Source organism: Chrysemys picta, chromosome 1 (assembly GCF_011386835.1).
Source record: "Chrysemys picta bellii isolate R12L10 chromosome 1, ASM1138683v2, whole genome shotgun sequence".
Lineage (NCBI taxonomy): Eukaryota > Metazoa > Chordata > Testudines > Emydidae > Chrysemys > Chrysemys picta.
The window spans coordinates 238600370-238617437 of NC_088791.1; the positions used below are offsets into that span (position 1 = coordinate 238600370).

Here is a 17068-nt window from a genome sequence, read left to right on the forward strand (position 1 = left end):
AGGCCCAGATTTATAAAGGTATTTAGGCATTGCTGTGCTCAGCATCACAACACCTAACTGATTTAAGAGCCTGAATCCCTTCAACAGTCAATAGGATTTAGATTCCCCAGTGCCTAAATTCCTTTTGAAAATGAGACTTGGGCTCCTAAACCAGTTAGGCATTGTGACACTGAGCAAAGTAACATCTACGTACCTTTAAAAATCTGGGCCTCAGTGTGTTTATATGTTAGATAAACAGTATTGTCAAAGCAACTCATTTATTTCTTCATGGGAATGCTTGTCCCAATACCTATTGTGACAGATGTGAGACCTTAGAAGTGCATGGAACTCAGGAACCTCTTAATGCCAACCAGCAAGGAGGTGCAGAAGGGTTACAGAGATCACTGGGACCTGACATGTACATTCTAGCTCACAAAAGAGTGTCATGTAAGGTCTCAAATAAAAGCCAGTGTCACACTGGTCATCAATAATTTTGTGAATTGTATACGTACATATCATGTAAGGAGCTGAAAATATGTTCTTAAAGTCTAGATAAAAATAGTGGTCACCAGCAAAGGTGAAAAAACAGGTTTTCTTTCAGACAAGAGATGTATACCCATCTGTTTACATGTAAATTGAATATTGTCTCATTCACAATGGGTCTCCCATCACCAGTCTGAACTAAATGCAAATGAAGGATTGTGGGGACGTCAGAAAGAAATTGACAAGAAGAGAAAAACAGCAGTGGGGAGAGAGAGTCTGGTGGTACAGATCACAGGTTTTCTGGAGTATATATGGGGAGTGTGATGGGATACACAAGTCTTGCACTGGACAACAAGGGGTTAAGGAGCTGCTCTGGAATCAACCAGCCCTGCCCTGCCACACCTGCAAGAGATTCACAGACTGGAGGAGAAATTAAAAGGGAGCAGAACAGCTCACTTGGAGGCAGGCCAGGGAAGAAAAAGTACCTTCATCACCTTGCAGCTTCTGAAGAAAGGACTGAGGGAAGGCAGGATCTCTCCCATCCACAGCTGCCTGAAGGTCCCTCCCTGAGACAAGAGAGGACCGGCTTCTGATAGACCCTGAGAGGGAGGCATTTCCCCCCTCACCTATTACTAACCCCATTGGTTTGTGTTGATTCCCTGTATTTGGTTTATAGACTATCCCTGAAGGGGTGAGACTTGGAACTGACCTCATAGACTCATAGACTCATAGACTTTAAGGTCAGAAGGGACCATTATGATCATCTGGTCTGACCCCCTGCATGCTGCAGGCCACAAAACCGTCCCTACCCCTTCCCTGGACTCTGCTGGCCAGAGGCCCAGGCATGAGAAGAGAGGAAGAGAGTCACCATGCCACGCCTGGCTGCGAAGGGGTGCCAAGTGGTGAGCTGACCCCCTTCATGCTTTCCTGTAGAGACACCAAACATTGGACAATAGTGGGGTGGCAGGGAGTGGTCCAGGGAGGGCAGCCTTAAAGCGCTCATGGGTGTCAGACCCTTTTATTGCCCTCAGAGGGCCCTGTGCTGGAGTGGCAGGGCCTGGACTCCCCTAACAAAACCCTCTTTGCAGGTCGAAGGGCCTAAGTCCCTGACTACTAGGCAACGCTCCCCACGACTGAAGATCATTACAGGGGGACACCCTTCACTGAGGAAATAAAAGGACAATGATTTTGCTTTATGAAAAAGGGGTCTCAAGCAGGCTTGGTTGAAAACACTGAGGAGAACTTTGGGTGAAATAAGCTTCTTTGGACAAGAGAGTAACCTATTAAAGTTTAGTCTCTAGAAAGTTTATGATTTTGTTGGATATGTAACCATTTATTTCCAATATTCTTACTCATTATTACTTGAGCAGCAGCATAGGAGTCAGCAAATAGCTGAAAATAAGGGATTTTGAGTGGCAATCTGTTAGAGGAGAAGAGAGCCAGGCCCCAGGGCTGGCCTGAGACCAAATGGCACCTCAGGTGAGGATCGCCTTCAGTACCCCCCATCCTCCCCCCATTTGTTAAATCTTTGAATACCTGTCCTGGCCCCTGAGCCCAGCACCTCAGGAGTTTGCCCGGGTCGCCTGCCCCTAAATCCAGTTCTTGAGAGTTTGTTTGCTTTTTGCTTGCTGTTTTGTTTTTTGTTCTCAGTTTAAAGAGGCTTGTAGATGGCAGTGTGCTGTGAAAGAAGCAGAGCATTTGACCACAGCAGAGCCCTGATTAGGGGGCCTATAAAGGCAGCCAAGCAGCCAGCCACGAGCATAGAAGCAAAGGCACAGAAGCCAGCAAACAGAGCTGAAAACAGGGGAGTAGAAGTTTGGGCAAGGTAGTAAGTGCTGTTCTTTTTATTTTGTGTGGTGTGTTTTTTTTGGGGGGGGAGGGGGCTTGTGGTGTTTTTTTGGTTGGGTTTGTTTTTTTTGTTTTCCTTGATAGAAGCTTAGGAGGAAAGGCTATGACAGTGACAGAGGCAGCAGTGGTAGTGACCCAAGAAATGGAAGAGATAATGAAGATGACTGGAATGTGTAAGCTGTGTGATGTACATTATCCTGGAGAGGGTACCCAAAAAGTGCTTCGCTTGTATGAAGGGCCACCCGATAAAGCTGATGGAAGAGAAGAGCTAAGGTTTGGAGACACAGACAAAAACAATGGTTGAGTTTTAACTGGAATTCGAGCAGAGAATGAAGGGAAGGCAAGAGGAGGCTGAAGGGAAAATTCAAGATTCACAGTTGCAAGCTGAATTGGAGAACTGTGAGGGTAGACTGCTGGATGAGGAAAGTGGCCAGTGAAAGCATGGGACTATGAGAACCAGGCAGAGGAAAAGATCAGCTAGTGAAGCAGAAATTGAGCTCAGAAACAGGTTTGCTGAGTTGTACAATGAAGAGCACAGCAGGCTGCAACAGAAGGTGGGAGGGCAAGGAAGAAGAGAAGAGTGGCTAGTCCTACAAGAAGAGGGAACAGTAAATGCAGATTGCCAGGGTTTGGAGCCCCAGAAGGATAGGGGACAACTCGCAGAAGATTGCAAGGAAGAGCAAAAAATAAGAGGACTTGAAGCCAGAAAGAGCAGAACGAGGAATACCAGAGAATCACAACAACAATAGGGGACTCCCTATTAAGAAGAACAGACAGGTCTGTCACCGGAGATGATCTGGAAAACGGAAGGGTGTGCTGTCAGCTGGGAGCTAAAATATGGGATGTGGACCTGAGGCTGAAGAGAATCCTAATGAGAGCAGGGAAGAATCTACTGTCCTTCACATGGGAACAACTGATACCACTAGATTCTTGCTGGAACACATCAAGAGAGATTATGCCAGGCTGGGTAAGACACTTTAAGAAATGGAGTCTCGGGTGATCTTGAGTGGGATTCTGCCTGTCCCTAGAAGAGGAGAATGAAGGTGAGACAACAATATGATGATCAACCATTACAATGATAGCCAGGCAGTGTTGCTATAAGGAGGGCTTTGGGATATTTGATCACTGGAAAACATTCGTGAACAGAGGACTATTCTCATGGGATGGACTCCACCTGAGTAGGGAGGGAAACAGACTTCTGGGATGGAGGTTGGCACAACTGATCAAAAGAACTTTCAAACTAGGTATCTGGGGGAGACAGTTGGGAGATGTTCATGTATGCTCCACAACTGATTGTAATACTGAATGGGAGGAAACTCAAGTAAGAAAGGATATAGCAATGGAGAAAGGAACAACAGAAGTAGGGTAATGGACATCAAGAGGAAAGATAGTGCCGATACCAATGATAGGTCAGGTAGGTGATACTGACAGTATAATGACTGTACCTAAACAGGTGAGGAATCTGAGCAAAGCAATACAGAAACTACTAAGATGTCTGTACACCAAAGCAAGGAGCCTGGGTAACAAAATGGATGAACTAGAACTACTGGTGCAGAAAGTGAAACCAGATATTATAGGGATAACAGAAACATGATGGAATAGTAAAGATTGGAGTACGTGTACTGAAGGGTATGGGCTGTACAGGAAAGACAGAAATAAAGGTAAAGGTGGTGGAGTAGCATTGTATATTAACAATGAGGTAGACTGTGAAGAAATTAGAAGTGTTGGAATGGATAAGACAGTGACTGTTTGTGTCAAAATCACTTTAGGGAAGAAAGCTACCAGAGATTCCCCAGGAGCAGAGCGAGCTGGGCCGGGTCACTCCACTTCCCGCCGCCCCGTGAGTGCGGGGTCAGGCCTGGCTGCCCTGCACTCACCAGGCGGCAGGAAGAGGAGTGACCCGGCCCCAGCCCGCTCCGCTGGCTCGTGCTGAGGGGCGGTTTCCCTCCCGCCCCCCAGTCCCTCCCGGCGGAGGCCTGGGGCCAGCCCCCCGCCCTTGGAGGCCTGGGGCCCCAAACAGCCCCCCTGTGGGGGAGCTGCGTAGCGCACCAAAATGGCTAGGGATGGTCCTGTGTGCAGTGATGCAGAATTCCCCCATGAGTAATAGGGCCTAACAACAAAAATGTTTGCTATAGGCTGGGGATGTATCAGTTGGAAGTGACAGCAGGAGAAAGACCTGTGCATATTGGTTGATCTCAGGATGACTATGATCTGCCAAAGTGATGCAGCTGTGAAAAAGGCTAATGAGTCCTAGGATGCATCAGGTGAGGTATTTCCGGAAGAGACAAGGAAGTGTTAATACACCTCTACCCCGATATAACGCTGTCCTCGGGAGCCAAAAAATCTTACAGCGTTATAGGTGAAACCTGGTTATATTGAACTTGCTTTGATCCAACGGAGTGCGCAGCCCCGCCCCCTCGGAGCGCTGCTTTACCGCGATATATCTGAATTCATGTTATATCGGGTCACATTATATCGGGGTAGAGATGTACCATTATACAAGACACTAGTGAGACCTAATCTGGAATACTGCATGCAATTCTGGTCTCTCATGTTTAAGAAAGACTAATTCAAACTAGTGCAGAGAAGGGCTACTCGGAAGCTCAGAGGAATGGAAAACCTGCCTTATGAGTGGAGACTCAAGGAGCTTGGCTTGTTTAGCCGAACCAAATGAAAGCTGAGGGGATATATGATTACTCTCTAAAATACAGTGGAGGGATAAATACCAGGGAGGGAGAGGAGTTAAAGTTGAGCACCAAAACTGACACAAGAACAAATGGATATAAACTGGCCATCAACAAGTTTAGGCTTGAAATTAGATGAAAGTTTCTAAACATCAGAGGAGTGAAGTTCTAGAACAGCCTTCTAAGGGGAGCAGTTGGGGCAAAAAATCTAACTTGTTTCAAGACTGAGCTTGATAAGTTTATGAAGGGGATGGTATGATGAGGTTGCCTACAATGGCATATGGCCCATCTGCGACTGCTAGTAGCAAACATTCCCACTGGCCAGAGAGGGGACACAAGACAGGGAGGACTCTGAGTTACTAAGGAGAATTCTTTGCCAGGAGTCTGGCTAGTGGGTCTGCCTATATGCTCAGGATCTAATTGTTCACCATATTCCGGGTTGTGAAGGAATTTTTCCCCAGATCAGATTGGCAGAGACCTTGTGTTTTTTTTACCTTCCTCTGCAGCATGGGGCCTGGGTCACTTGCAGACTTAAATTAGAGTCAATGGTGGATTCTCTGTAACTTGAAGTCTTTAAATCATGATTTGAGGACTTAAGTAACTCAGCCAGAGTATTACAAGAGTGGGTGGGTGAGGTTCTGCAGCCTGCAATGTGCAGGAGGTCAGACTAGATGATCATGATGGTCCTTTCTGATCTTACAGTCTATAAGTGTATAGAATCTTTATTCTTTAATAATAAACTTATTCTTGTTTTCACTATAAATACATCTAAATGCTGGTGTTAGGCAAAGTGATGATTCTATGTTGAATCTTTAAAGCTGGTGCGTACTGTTCCTTTGGAAACAGCTGGCCTGGTAATTGTGTGCGTGTTCAGTGGGCAAAGGGCTGGACACTGCAGGGAACGCTTGGAGGAAGCATGTTGGTGGTGGCTGTCACTCCCTGCAGAGAGTGAGCAAGGCCCTTGGAGGCCTGGAAGGTAGGAAGTGCTTGTGATGCCAGAGGCTATTGGTTTCAGGGAGCTGATCCACAGCAGGCAAACACAAAACTGCTTCATGCTAAGGCCAGGTGGCAGTGAGGTGCCTCACAACCTTGGATATCCCCAAGGAGTGTCATAGTGCAGAAGCTTCAAAGAATATTTTATTGAGATGTGCCGAATATTATATGCACATGGGTTCTTCATAGATTATTATATCTATAAATTCTATATATAGCTCTGTGAGCAAGGGGATTCAATTCTGGCTCCATGGGGGAGGATCACAGATCTTCCTGCAGGAACTTGAATCACTGGAGGGATCACAGGGTAGCTGGCTCCTGTAGATAGACTAAGCCCAGCTCCCCTGGACCAGAACAGGTAAACCCAATCCAGCCAGTTAAAGAGGGCTGGGCTATCCCTGAGTGTATAAAGGGTTGCTAGGGGGAGAACTAGGGGAGATTAATTGAGACAGGTTGTGCCCTGGGGAGGGGAGGCCCACACTGAAGTGGAGTTAGCTCCTGAGGTGGGTCCCTGGTGCAAGGGGCCAGGGGCTGTGGGAAGCATCTCTGGGGCTGTTGCTCCAAAAAGAGAGCAGAGCTGGTTGAGCCTGGGAAGCTGCCAGGAGTAGAGTGCCAGAGACCCCTGGGAAGGGTGGCCCTGAAGCCTGGGGCCAAGGATTGAGTTAAAAGACTGTTTTCTGTTTGTTTGCTATCTCTGTTAAGGAAATAAACTTCCTTGATAAAGACTGAGCATGGCAGTGCATGTTTTGGAGCTGGGGAGAAGCTGAGGGGGTAATTAATGCATACATAAACAACTATGCAGAAGTAACACCCCCTGGGGGGAATTGCATATGCAAGTTTTGACCAGCTTCAAGAGACCCAGCAGGCAAAGAATAGAGAATTGGATGAGGAAGCAGCCTGAGCCCTGAGCAGACTGGGGTGGCCGGGGACGGGACGGGGGAGGAGGGAGGGGAAAGGACGGGACACGATTCCTCACTCAATCCATGAACAGACATGACATTTTAACCAAGAGGGCAAAACCCTGCTGGAAGGGTCTACATGTAGAAGATGGGTGACACCTGGTAAGCTTGGCATGTATGTAGACTGTTTATTCATTTATGATACATTTTCTCTGTAATGCTTTTGTCCTAAATAAATATACTGTGCTCTGTGAAAGTTGGCTGATCACTGGTACTCTGTCAGAACCCTGGGAGAGAGCAGAGCAGGCACTGCACTAATCTCAGACTGCTGGGGTAAGTACAGTGGATTGTAAGGGAATTGCAACCCTAAAACTCTGGTCTGGGGGGCAAGGAATGCAGGTTGCCACCCATAGATAGATGATGGCTAGAGGCAGCTAAACCTGGAACTGTGTCACCTCACCTATTCACTGGAAGGTAGGGGTGTGTAAAAGGAACAGCAATGGGCTGGCTACAAATCCAGAGCCTAAAGAATATACATTTCTTTTCACAGAATGTATTTAGTGATATGTGTATCCTATGTACCTTTTCTTTGGATATGTCTACACTGCAATGTAAATCCAGGGTTAGTGGGACTCGAGTCAGCTGACCTGTGTTAGGGAACCCTGGGCTTGAGCATCTACACTGTATTTAAATTCTATGGGTACGTCTATACTTACCTCCGGGTCTGGCGGTAAGCAATCGATCTTCTGGGATCGATCCCGGAAGTGCTTGCCGTCAACGCCGGTACTCCTGCTCCGCGAGAGGAGTACGCGGAGTCGACGGGGGAGCCTGCCTGCCGCGTGTGGACCCAAGGTAAGTTTGAACTAAGATACTTCGACTTCAGCTACGTTATTCACGTAGTTGAAGTTGCATATCTTAGTTCGAAGTGGGGGGTTAGTGTGGACCAGCCCTTAGTTAAGACTTTTCTAACCCATGCTGAAACCTAGGAGTCTGGGGTCCACACTGCAATGTGCATACCCAAGTAAAAGTAACCATATCCCAGAGTCCCTACTGCTCCCACCTCACCCAAATGTGTCTGCTCTACCCTAGGACTATAGCGCACTGTGAGAAAACTTTACTGCCCACCCTGCACATTACCAGGAAGCAGCTCGCTTTGCAAAAGGCTTGATAGGTTCACTCTCCATTGCAAACCCAGGAGGTTCTGTGATAGCGGGCTTACAGCTCGGTGATCAGAACAGAATGGGTTAATGCTGACCTGAGCTGCTGCCGTTTGCCAAGGGAGTTAGGGTGAGGGCTTCCGTTTTCAGTAGAGTGGGTTGCAGATTGTTGGGATACAGAGGACTAAGGAAATTGTCACATGGAACTGTAGGATACTTCTGGACCTGAGTCAAGCGGGGCTGTAGCTACACTGCAAAGCAATAGGGTTTGGACTTTGGGTCCCAGCTTGACTCGAGCTTGGGCCTTCCAGCCCTATAGGGTCCAGGACCCTAGCCTGGGTTAGCTCAATTGCAATGTCGACACAACTGGGGTTAGCCTTGCACCCGGGCTTACACTATAGTGTAGACATACTAACACAAAATTTCATAATCAAGACATTATAAATAATCTTAAGTATAGCTGGCTCTGCTACTGAGGTCACTGGATATAATATTGTCCTGTGTCTGCACGTTTTTCATCTATTATCATTGCATACACTTGTAATACCCTCATTGCCATATCCAAGTGCTCTACAAAAATAAGAGAGACATCCACACTCCTCCTTTCCCTCAGTTTAATCAGGGTTCTGCTATTGGTCACATCCTGTTGGCAGACTACCAAGAATTCCAATGTCAAGACAACTCCCAGCAGTGTTATTTCAGAAACATCTGCACTAGCAGGTGAGCTTCACATCAGACCCTAATGGTGGAAAGGGTCTTTTTTTTTTTTTTTTTTTAAATCCTTTGGCAATACTCGAATTCTTGTCATGCCCATACAGCCTCATTGAACCGTACTGACTGGCTCAGCAGCCCGATGTTTCGTGAAAATGAGTCTATAAGTGTGGGCCTGCACCGCGAAGGCCATGTCCTATTGACACCGATAGACACAAACCTGGGCTCTGTTAGCCACAGCTTCCACACTAAGCCTAGCTAATGATTTGGGCAGACAGTGAGGTGACACAAAATATTTAACCAGTAAGTAAGCAAAAAAAAAAAAGTAACCAGCTAATGTGCCTTTGCACAGAGACATACTACTTTAAAGGGTATTCTGGGCAGGCTGCATTTCACTAAGATATAACGTGTGACAGTTTTAGCTCATTAAACCGTTATTGATCTCTCTGTTTTATAGTAAATCCACTTTATTTGCTACTCACCGTTCCTTTTCTGTAGCCATTGCTCTCATAATTTGCTGCATCCTCAGAACTGGAACCATCCCCACTGTGGTGGAATACACATAACGTATAAAGCCAATTTTAAAAACTGTTGGCTTCTTAGGTCTTTAGTATGAAAATGATCTCTAACTAGCTAGGTTATCAGACTGGGACTGACACAACCATTTGTGTAATAATAATAATAATAATAAAAAAAACCTCTCCCTCTTGCCACTCTATCCCATGACTTTTAGTTTATTCATTGATTTTCTAAATGGGTTGATCTCTCAGATCTTAATTAAAAAATCATTATGCAAATAAAATCAACAAAAAGTCCATTTTAAAATGCAAAGGTGGGTGATTAGATTTTTTCAACTTCCTGTGCCAAATTCATTATTTCACATTAGTGGATGCAACTCCATTGAAACAAACACACAAAAGAACTACAAACATGTAAATAATGAAAGGGGCCCATTTTATCACCTTGAGCACTTTGGGTACGTCCAGACTACCCGCCGAATTGGCGGGTAGTAATTGACCTAGACGCGATATATCGATCCCCAAACGCATCCCATCAACTCCGGAACTCCACCAGGGCGAGCGGCGGTAGCGGAGTCGACGGGGGAGCCGCGGCTGTCGATGCCACGCTGTGAGGACGGGAGGTAAGTCGAAATAAGATACGTCGACTTCAGCTACGCTATTCCCATAGCTGAAGTTGCGTATCTTACATCGAGCCCCCCCTTCCAGTGTAGACCAGCCCTTTGATTGTACATCCCATCCCTTCCTCCCCGCTTTATGGTCAATTTAGATTGTAAATTGTTCAGAGTGGGAACTAGATCTTCAGCTTTGTAATGCATCTGAGGTGTCCCACAAGGCTCAGCCCTAGTCCATCCTACTCAACATTTATATGAATAAATTGAGGAAGCTTGTTTGACCACATAGATTGAAATGCCAGGAATGTGCAGAAAATATGCAGCTCTACCTGTTTTTCATCCGCTGTAAACAACACTATATCCCAGCTCTCTCTGTGGTTGGCTGGCTGAAGCTGCTCACAGGAAAGAGAGATGTAATACTGACAGGAAGAGGGAAGCATTTTGAAGAACTTTCATAGCTTTGGGTCCTTTTGGACTCCTCAGTGTTTTTGGAGCATAGCCATGGTTGTGTAAAAAGTACACTTCCACTTACGGCTGGCCAGAAGCTGCGTTAGGACTGTCCAACCAGACACAGACCTCATGATGGTGATCCATGCATTTGTGACCTCAAGACTTGCTTACTGCAACTCATTGTGTGTAGGGAGAAAGCCACCCACCCTGAAATAACTCAACCATGGAAAATGCAGTAGCATATCTACTTAGGGCATGTTAGTCACTACAGAGATTATGCCAATTTAGTATGTCATCACAGTTGTGCCAGCATAGCCCCGTAGTGTAGCTGCAGCCTACTTTAATGGAAGAGTTTTTCTGTCAGTTTAGGAAAACTCCTCCCCGAACAAAGTTATCTGAGGGATGGTCTACACTGGGAACTTACATCAGAATATCTAAGTCTCTTAGGCATATGAAAAATCCACACCCCTAAAGTAGGGTTGCCAATTTTGGTTGGACATATTCCTGGAGGTTTCATCACATGGCAATCTTTAATTAAAGATTAATCTTTAATTCCTTGAGCCTCCAGGACAATCCTGGATTGGCAACTCTACCTGAGAGACATAGCTATGCCACCATAACCCCTGGAGTAGACAGCATTAGATCAACAGAGGAATTCTTCCATTGACCTAGCTACCATCTCTCAAGGAAGTGGATTACCTACGCCAAGAGGAGACCCCTCCCATCGGCCTAGGTAGTGTACACTGAAGCGGTAGAGCACCAGCTGCAGCTGTGCCACTATAGTGCAGTGGGTGGCGCTCAATCTTTCCAGACCACTTCCAGGAGTCTAATTTGTCTTGCGTACCCCCCAAGTTATACCTCACTTAAAAAACGACTTGCTTACAAAATCAGACATAAAAATACAAAAGTATCACAGCACACTATTAGTGCTAAATTGCTTACTTTCTCATGTTCACCATATAATTACAAAATAAATCAATTGGGATATAAATATTGTACTTACATTTCAATGCATAGTTCATAGAGCAGTATAAAGTCATGGTATGAAATTTTAGTTTGTACTGACTGCGCTAGTGCTTTTTATGTAGCCTATTGTAAAACTAGGCAAATAGCTAGATGAGCTGATGTACCCCTGGAAGACATGTGCGTACCCCCACTACTGTAGTGGTTTAAGTATAGACAGACCCTAAGTTGACAGAAGCACTCTTTTTTCAAAATCCTGCCTGATATAAGAATGTTGAATCAACTTTTCAGTGTAGAACAGGCCTTAAAAACACAAGTCACTGAAAACACATTATCCCACTGCCCTGCTGTCTGCACTGGCTTCTCATTAAGAACAGAGGCCAATTCAAGGTCTCTGTCCTGATATTTAAAACCATCCATGGGACTGGGGATCTAGCCACCTGAGAGATCACTGCTCCCTCTGCCACTATGATCTGCCATGAAAGCTCCGTTCCGCTGGAAAAATGAAATTGTTGATCAATGACCATTATGGGCCACGACCTTAACACTATGTATGTTCAATAATATGCTTAATGCCTTAACGCCAACACTATCCCAGAATCCAGAGCTTTTTAAGTTGGTGAGTGAAGAAATGAAGAAACTTAGAACTAGAAGTATTTCCTGTCATTTATTTTGTTAATTTTGCAGATTTCTAAAATATGTAAAAAAAAGAAGAGTATTTTCAGTTCCTGCTCTGAGAAGGTGGCCAGCTGTATCTTGTGCTGCTGCTACTATGGCAACACATATCAGCCGTGCTCTCGCTCAACAGGCTGGCTGGCATAGCGTACTTGTTCTTGTGCTGCCCCCCTTCATTAGGGCCAGTCAGGCAACATGCGAGTGTGAGAGCTGCTGCTGCCTAGAAACAGACAAGTGGCAGCACTCTCCCTCTGCTCAACAGCCAGATGAAAGCTCAAAGATAATTAAGTGTAAACACCATCTGATCTCTGCCATGGAAAAATTAACATATATGTGCCTCTACTGTTAGCAAACATTATTTTTATTTACCCAGTACCCAAAAGTGTGATAGGCATCACACAGGACAGAGAATGAGACAAGTTCCTGTCCTAATGCACTTACCATCTAAATAAGGTCAAGATGCAAGTGAAAAGGAAAGAAAGAAAAGGAAGTGGGTAGAGGAAGGGGAGGATGAGTAACAACAAGATTATCTGATATTTATTCATTCTTGCTAATGTGTTTTTGGGGCGAATTGGGGGGAAACTGCAGTTGAAATGGGAAAGAAATTGTGGGGAAGGGACAATACCATAGGCCTGAAAGAGGGGAAGAAAAGTGACAGAGGAAGACTGAGGGGAAAGGAGGAAGAGTAGGGAGGCAGGTGAAATAGAGCCTTTTCAGAGGCCTCTCTTGGGCCTGGTCTACACTAGGAGGTTATGTCGAATTTAGCAGCGTTAAATCGAATTAACCCTGCACCCATCCACACAACGAAGCTATTTAGTTCGACATAGAGGTCTCTTAAATTCGATTTCTGTACTCCTCCCCAACGAGGGGAGTAGCACTAAATTCGACATGACCATGTCAAATTAAGGTAGGTGTGGATGGAAATCGACGCTAATAGCTCCGGGAACTGTCCCACAGTGCACCACTCTGTTGACGCTCTGGACAGCAGTCCGAGCTCAGATGCTCTGACCAGCCACACAGGAAAAGCCCCGGGAAAATTTGAATTCCTTTTCCTGTCTGGGCAGTTTGAATCTCATTTCCTGTTTGGACATCGTGGCGAGCTCAGTAGCACTGGCAACGATGCAGAGTTCTCCAGCAGAGGTGACCATGCAATCTCAGAATAGAAAGAGGGTCCCAGCATGGACTGATCGGGAAGTCTTGGATCTGATCGCTGTGTGGGGCGATGAGTCCATGCTTTCGGTGCTGCGATCAAAAAGACGGAATGCAAAGATCTACGAGAAGATCTCAAAAGCCATGACAGAGAGAGGATACAGCCAGGATGCAACACAGTGCTGCGTGAAAATCAAGGAGCTGAGACAAGCGTACCAGAAGACAAAAGAGTCAAACGGACGCTCCAGATCCCAGCCCCAGACATGCTGTTTCTACGAGGCACTGCATTCCATTCTAGGTGCGGCCGCCACCACTACCCCACCACTGACCATGGACTCTGAGGATGGGATATTGTCAACGGCCGCTTCCTCGGAGATGTTAGCCGACGGGGAAGATGAGGAAGGTGAGGAGGAGGAGGAGGCAGTCGATAGCACTTACAACGCTGATTTCCCAGACAGCCAGGATCTCTTCATCACCCTCACAGATCCCCTACCAACTGTCCCCAGGTGTTAACCCAGACCCTGAAACAGGGGAAGGATCAGTCGGTAAGTGTTTTATACATGTAAACATTTATTTTGAACAGAACAGGAATATTAACAATGGGTTTTTCATGATTTGTTTGCCCTAGGCACTTAACGTTTTAGTCCTTGGCTGTGCAACTACTGCAAAAGAATCTAACAATGTCCAGTTTATCATGATTAGTTTGCCCTAGGCGCTTTACTTTTTAGTCCTTGCCAGTGCAGCTACTGGAAAAGAAGGTCTATATGTCTAGGGATAGAGCTGAAATCCTCATGGGACATCTCCATGAAGCTCTCCTGGAGGTAATTGGAAAGCCTTTGCATGAGGTTCCTGGGGAGAGCGGCCTTATTGTGTCCTCCGAGGTAGGAAACTTTTCCTTGCCAGGCTATCATCAAGTACTCTGGGATCATTGCCTTGCAGAGCATGGCGACATACGGCCCTGGTTTTTGCTGGCTTTCACGCAGCATGCGTTCTTTCTCGGTCTCAGAAATTCTCAGCAGAGTGATGTCGCTCATGGTGACCTGCTTAGAATTAGGGGAATGTTACTATTGGGACTGCTTGTCTGTTCCTTTACAGAACTGTCACCTGCGGTTTACAGCCACGCGGTGGAGGTGGGAGAGGGGCAGCATACAGGGTTCTTTCCAGGGGACAGCCGCGAGGGGGTGGGACAGGGGCAGAGTTCATGCTTGCCGGATTGCCGGCAGCAAGAACTGGCCAACGCTAGGAGCATTGCTTTGAACGTGAAAGGAGGGCACTGCTATAATTTAAGTTTTAAGCAGCCAAAAGTCTACGGCTTACCATGTCAGCCTGCTACCCGAATTCCGCTGTCCTGCCCCGCTTGTCTGATCTCCGCTGCAAGACCCCAGGCACTGAATGCGAAGGCCGAAAATTCGACCTTGTCCTGAGTGCGCATGTGACAGGTGCTGTGCATGGTCTTCTTGACAGAGAAAGACTATGTTCATTGTTCACAAAAAATTATCTTAGTGAGGAATTCACTCCCTTTTTCCCATCCCACAGCTGCGACTGTCTCCCGACCTACCCTGGCATCCCCTTCGCAGAGGCTGGCGCAGATTAGGCGGAGAAAGAAAAGGACACGGGACGACATGTTCTCAGAACTTATGGGCTGCTCCCAAGCTGATGCGGCCCAGCAGACCCAGTGGAGGGAGAACATGTTGCAATACCTGCGAGCACACAGCGAACGGGAGGAGAGGTGGCGGCAGGAAGACTCAAACGCTGCTTGGACTAATGAGGGAGCAAACGGACACGCTCTGGCGCCTTGTGGATGTTCTGCAGGACTGGAGGCAGGAGGACAGAGCCCCGCTGCAGTCTATCTCTAACCGCCTTCCCCCGCCACAAACTCCCATACCCCCTCACCCAAAGTCCCAAGAAGGAGGGGCGGCAGGGGCCATGAAAACTGTCACTCCACCCCTGAAGACCGCTCAAGTACCAGAAGGCTCTCATTCCCAAAAATTTGATAAGACCTTTCCTTCCCGCCTCACCCAAGGCCCCGTCCCAGTTTCATCCCCTAACTGTGTAGTTGCTAATAAAAGATACGTTTCTGTTAATTACTGTTTCCATCATGTTCTTTTAGGGGAGATTGTATTTGAAGGGGGGAAGGGGGTTGGTAATTGGAGAGGACAGTCATCTTTACCAGGGTACAGACACGGGGGCAGGTTCAGCAGAAGGTCACACACACATTGCAGTCACTAGGCACCCTGGTCAGTCTGGGAGGTGGTTTTCATGTTCGGTGGGGGGGGGGGGCATGTGACTTTGTGGCGGGGGAGGGCGGATAGAGATCTTATGCAGCGGTCCTTATCCTGGATCACATCGCCACGCAACAGGGGATCTGTAACTGTCCTCCCCCGCCACAAAGTCACATAGCCCCCACACACAGAGTCCCGAAAAGGAGGGGTGGCAGGCTCCGTTGAAACAACCAGTCCACCACTGCAGACCACTCTAGGAGCAGGAGCCTGTCATTCTTCGAGTTTAGAAGGGTTCTGTCCATCACTACGCCCGCTCCCCACCACAGTCTGCATCCCAGTTTCAACACTTTACTGCAAAATCCGTTATAAAAAAAATGGTGTTCATTAACAAAGTTCCATTTATTTTATTTTTAAACGTGTGTTGGAAGGGGGGACACGGGGTGAACGGGGTATGTAGCTGGAGAGGATAGTTAACAGTAAGTGGGTAAAGAAACGGGGGCAGGTTCAGCTTCTCTTTAAACAAACTTAATAGTCACAGGTTACCCTGCTCACTGAGGAACCTAGCTTTCCAAGCCTCCCGGATGCACAGCGCATCCCGCTGGGCTCTTCTAATCGCACGGCTGTCTGGCTGGGCGTAATCAGCAGCCAGGCTATTCGCCTCAACCTCCCACCCCGCCATAAAGGTCTCCCCCTTGCTCTCACAGAGATTGTGGAGCACACAGCAAGCTGCAATAACAATGGGGATATTGGTTTCGCTGAGATCAGAGCAAGTCAGTAAGCTTCTCCATCTCCCCTTGAGACGTCCAAAAGCACACTCCACCACCATTCTGCACTTGCTCAGAGGGTAGTTGAAGAGTTCTTTTTCAGTGTCCAGGGCACCTGTATAGGGCTTCATGAGCCAGGGCATTAGCGGGTAGGCTGGGTCCCCGAGGATCACTATAGGCATCTCCACATCCCCAACAGTTATTTTCTGGTCCGGGAAGTAAATACCTTCCTGCAGCCGTCTAAACAGACCAGAGTTCCTGAAAACACGAGCGTCATGAACCTTGCCCGGCCATCCTACGTTGATGTTTGTAAAACGTCCCCTATGGTCCACCAGTGCTTGCAGCACCATTGAAAAATAGCCCTTTCGGTTAATGTACTGGCTGGCCTGGTGGTCCGGTCCCAGGATAGGGATGTGAGTTCCATCTATAGCCCCACCGCAGTTTGGGAATCCCATCGCGGCGAAGCCATCTATGATGACCTGGACGTTTCCAAGGGTCACTACCTTTGACAGCAGTAGCTCAACGATTGCGCTGGCTACTTGCATCACAGCAACCCCCCACGGTAGATTTGTCGACGCCAAAGTGATTCGCGACTGACCGGTAGCTGTCTGGCGTTGCAAGCTTCCAGAGGGCTATGGCCACTCGCTTCTGGACAGTTAGGGCTGCTCACATCCGGGTGTCCTTGCGCTTCAGGGCAGGGGACAGCAACTCACAAAATTCCAGGAAAGTTCCCTTCTGCATACGAAAGTTTCGCAGCCACTGTGATTCATCCCAGACCTGCAGCACTATGCGGTCCCACCACTCCGTGCTTGTTTCCCCGGCCCAGAATCGCAGTTCCACAGCATCAACATGACCCATTGCCACCATGATGTTCACGGCGCGGGGTCCCGTGCTTTGTGAGAGGTCTGTGCCACTCTCAGACTTCATGTCCTCACCGCGCTGCCGTAGCCTCCTCGCCC

The 17068-nt window shown here is 47.3% G+C and overlaps 1 protein-coding gene and 2 long non-coding RNA genes across 4 annotated transcripts in view; 2 read left to right on the top strand and 1 right to left on the bottom strand.

Annotated features, from left to right (window-relative positions):
• LOC122174766 (uncharacterized) overlaps positions 1 to 17068 on the top strand; it is a 77825-nt gene that overhangs the window by 54764 nt on the left and 5993 nt on the right. The gene's annotated exons all lie outside the window — the stretch shown is intronic.
• Positions 1 to 17068, bottom strand: part of RFX8 (regulatory factor X8) — a 52858-nt gene that overhangs the window by 19946 nt on the left and 15844 nt on the right. For both annotated transcript variants that reach the window (XM_065580898.1, XM_065580897.1), the window contains exon 5: positions 9237 to 9300. In XM_065580898.1, coding sequence (XP_065436970.1) covers positions 9237 to 9300 — 64 coding nt within the window. The remainder of the gene's footprint in view (positions 1 to 9236; positions 9301 to 17068) is intronic.
• Positions 102 to 15203, top strand: LOC135980779 (uncharacterized). The gene is made up of 2 exons (XR_010597681.1): positions 102 to 2287; positions 14660 to 15203. It is a non-coding gene; the product is annotated as an uncharacterized LOC135980779 (long non-coding RNA).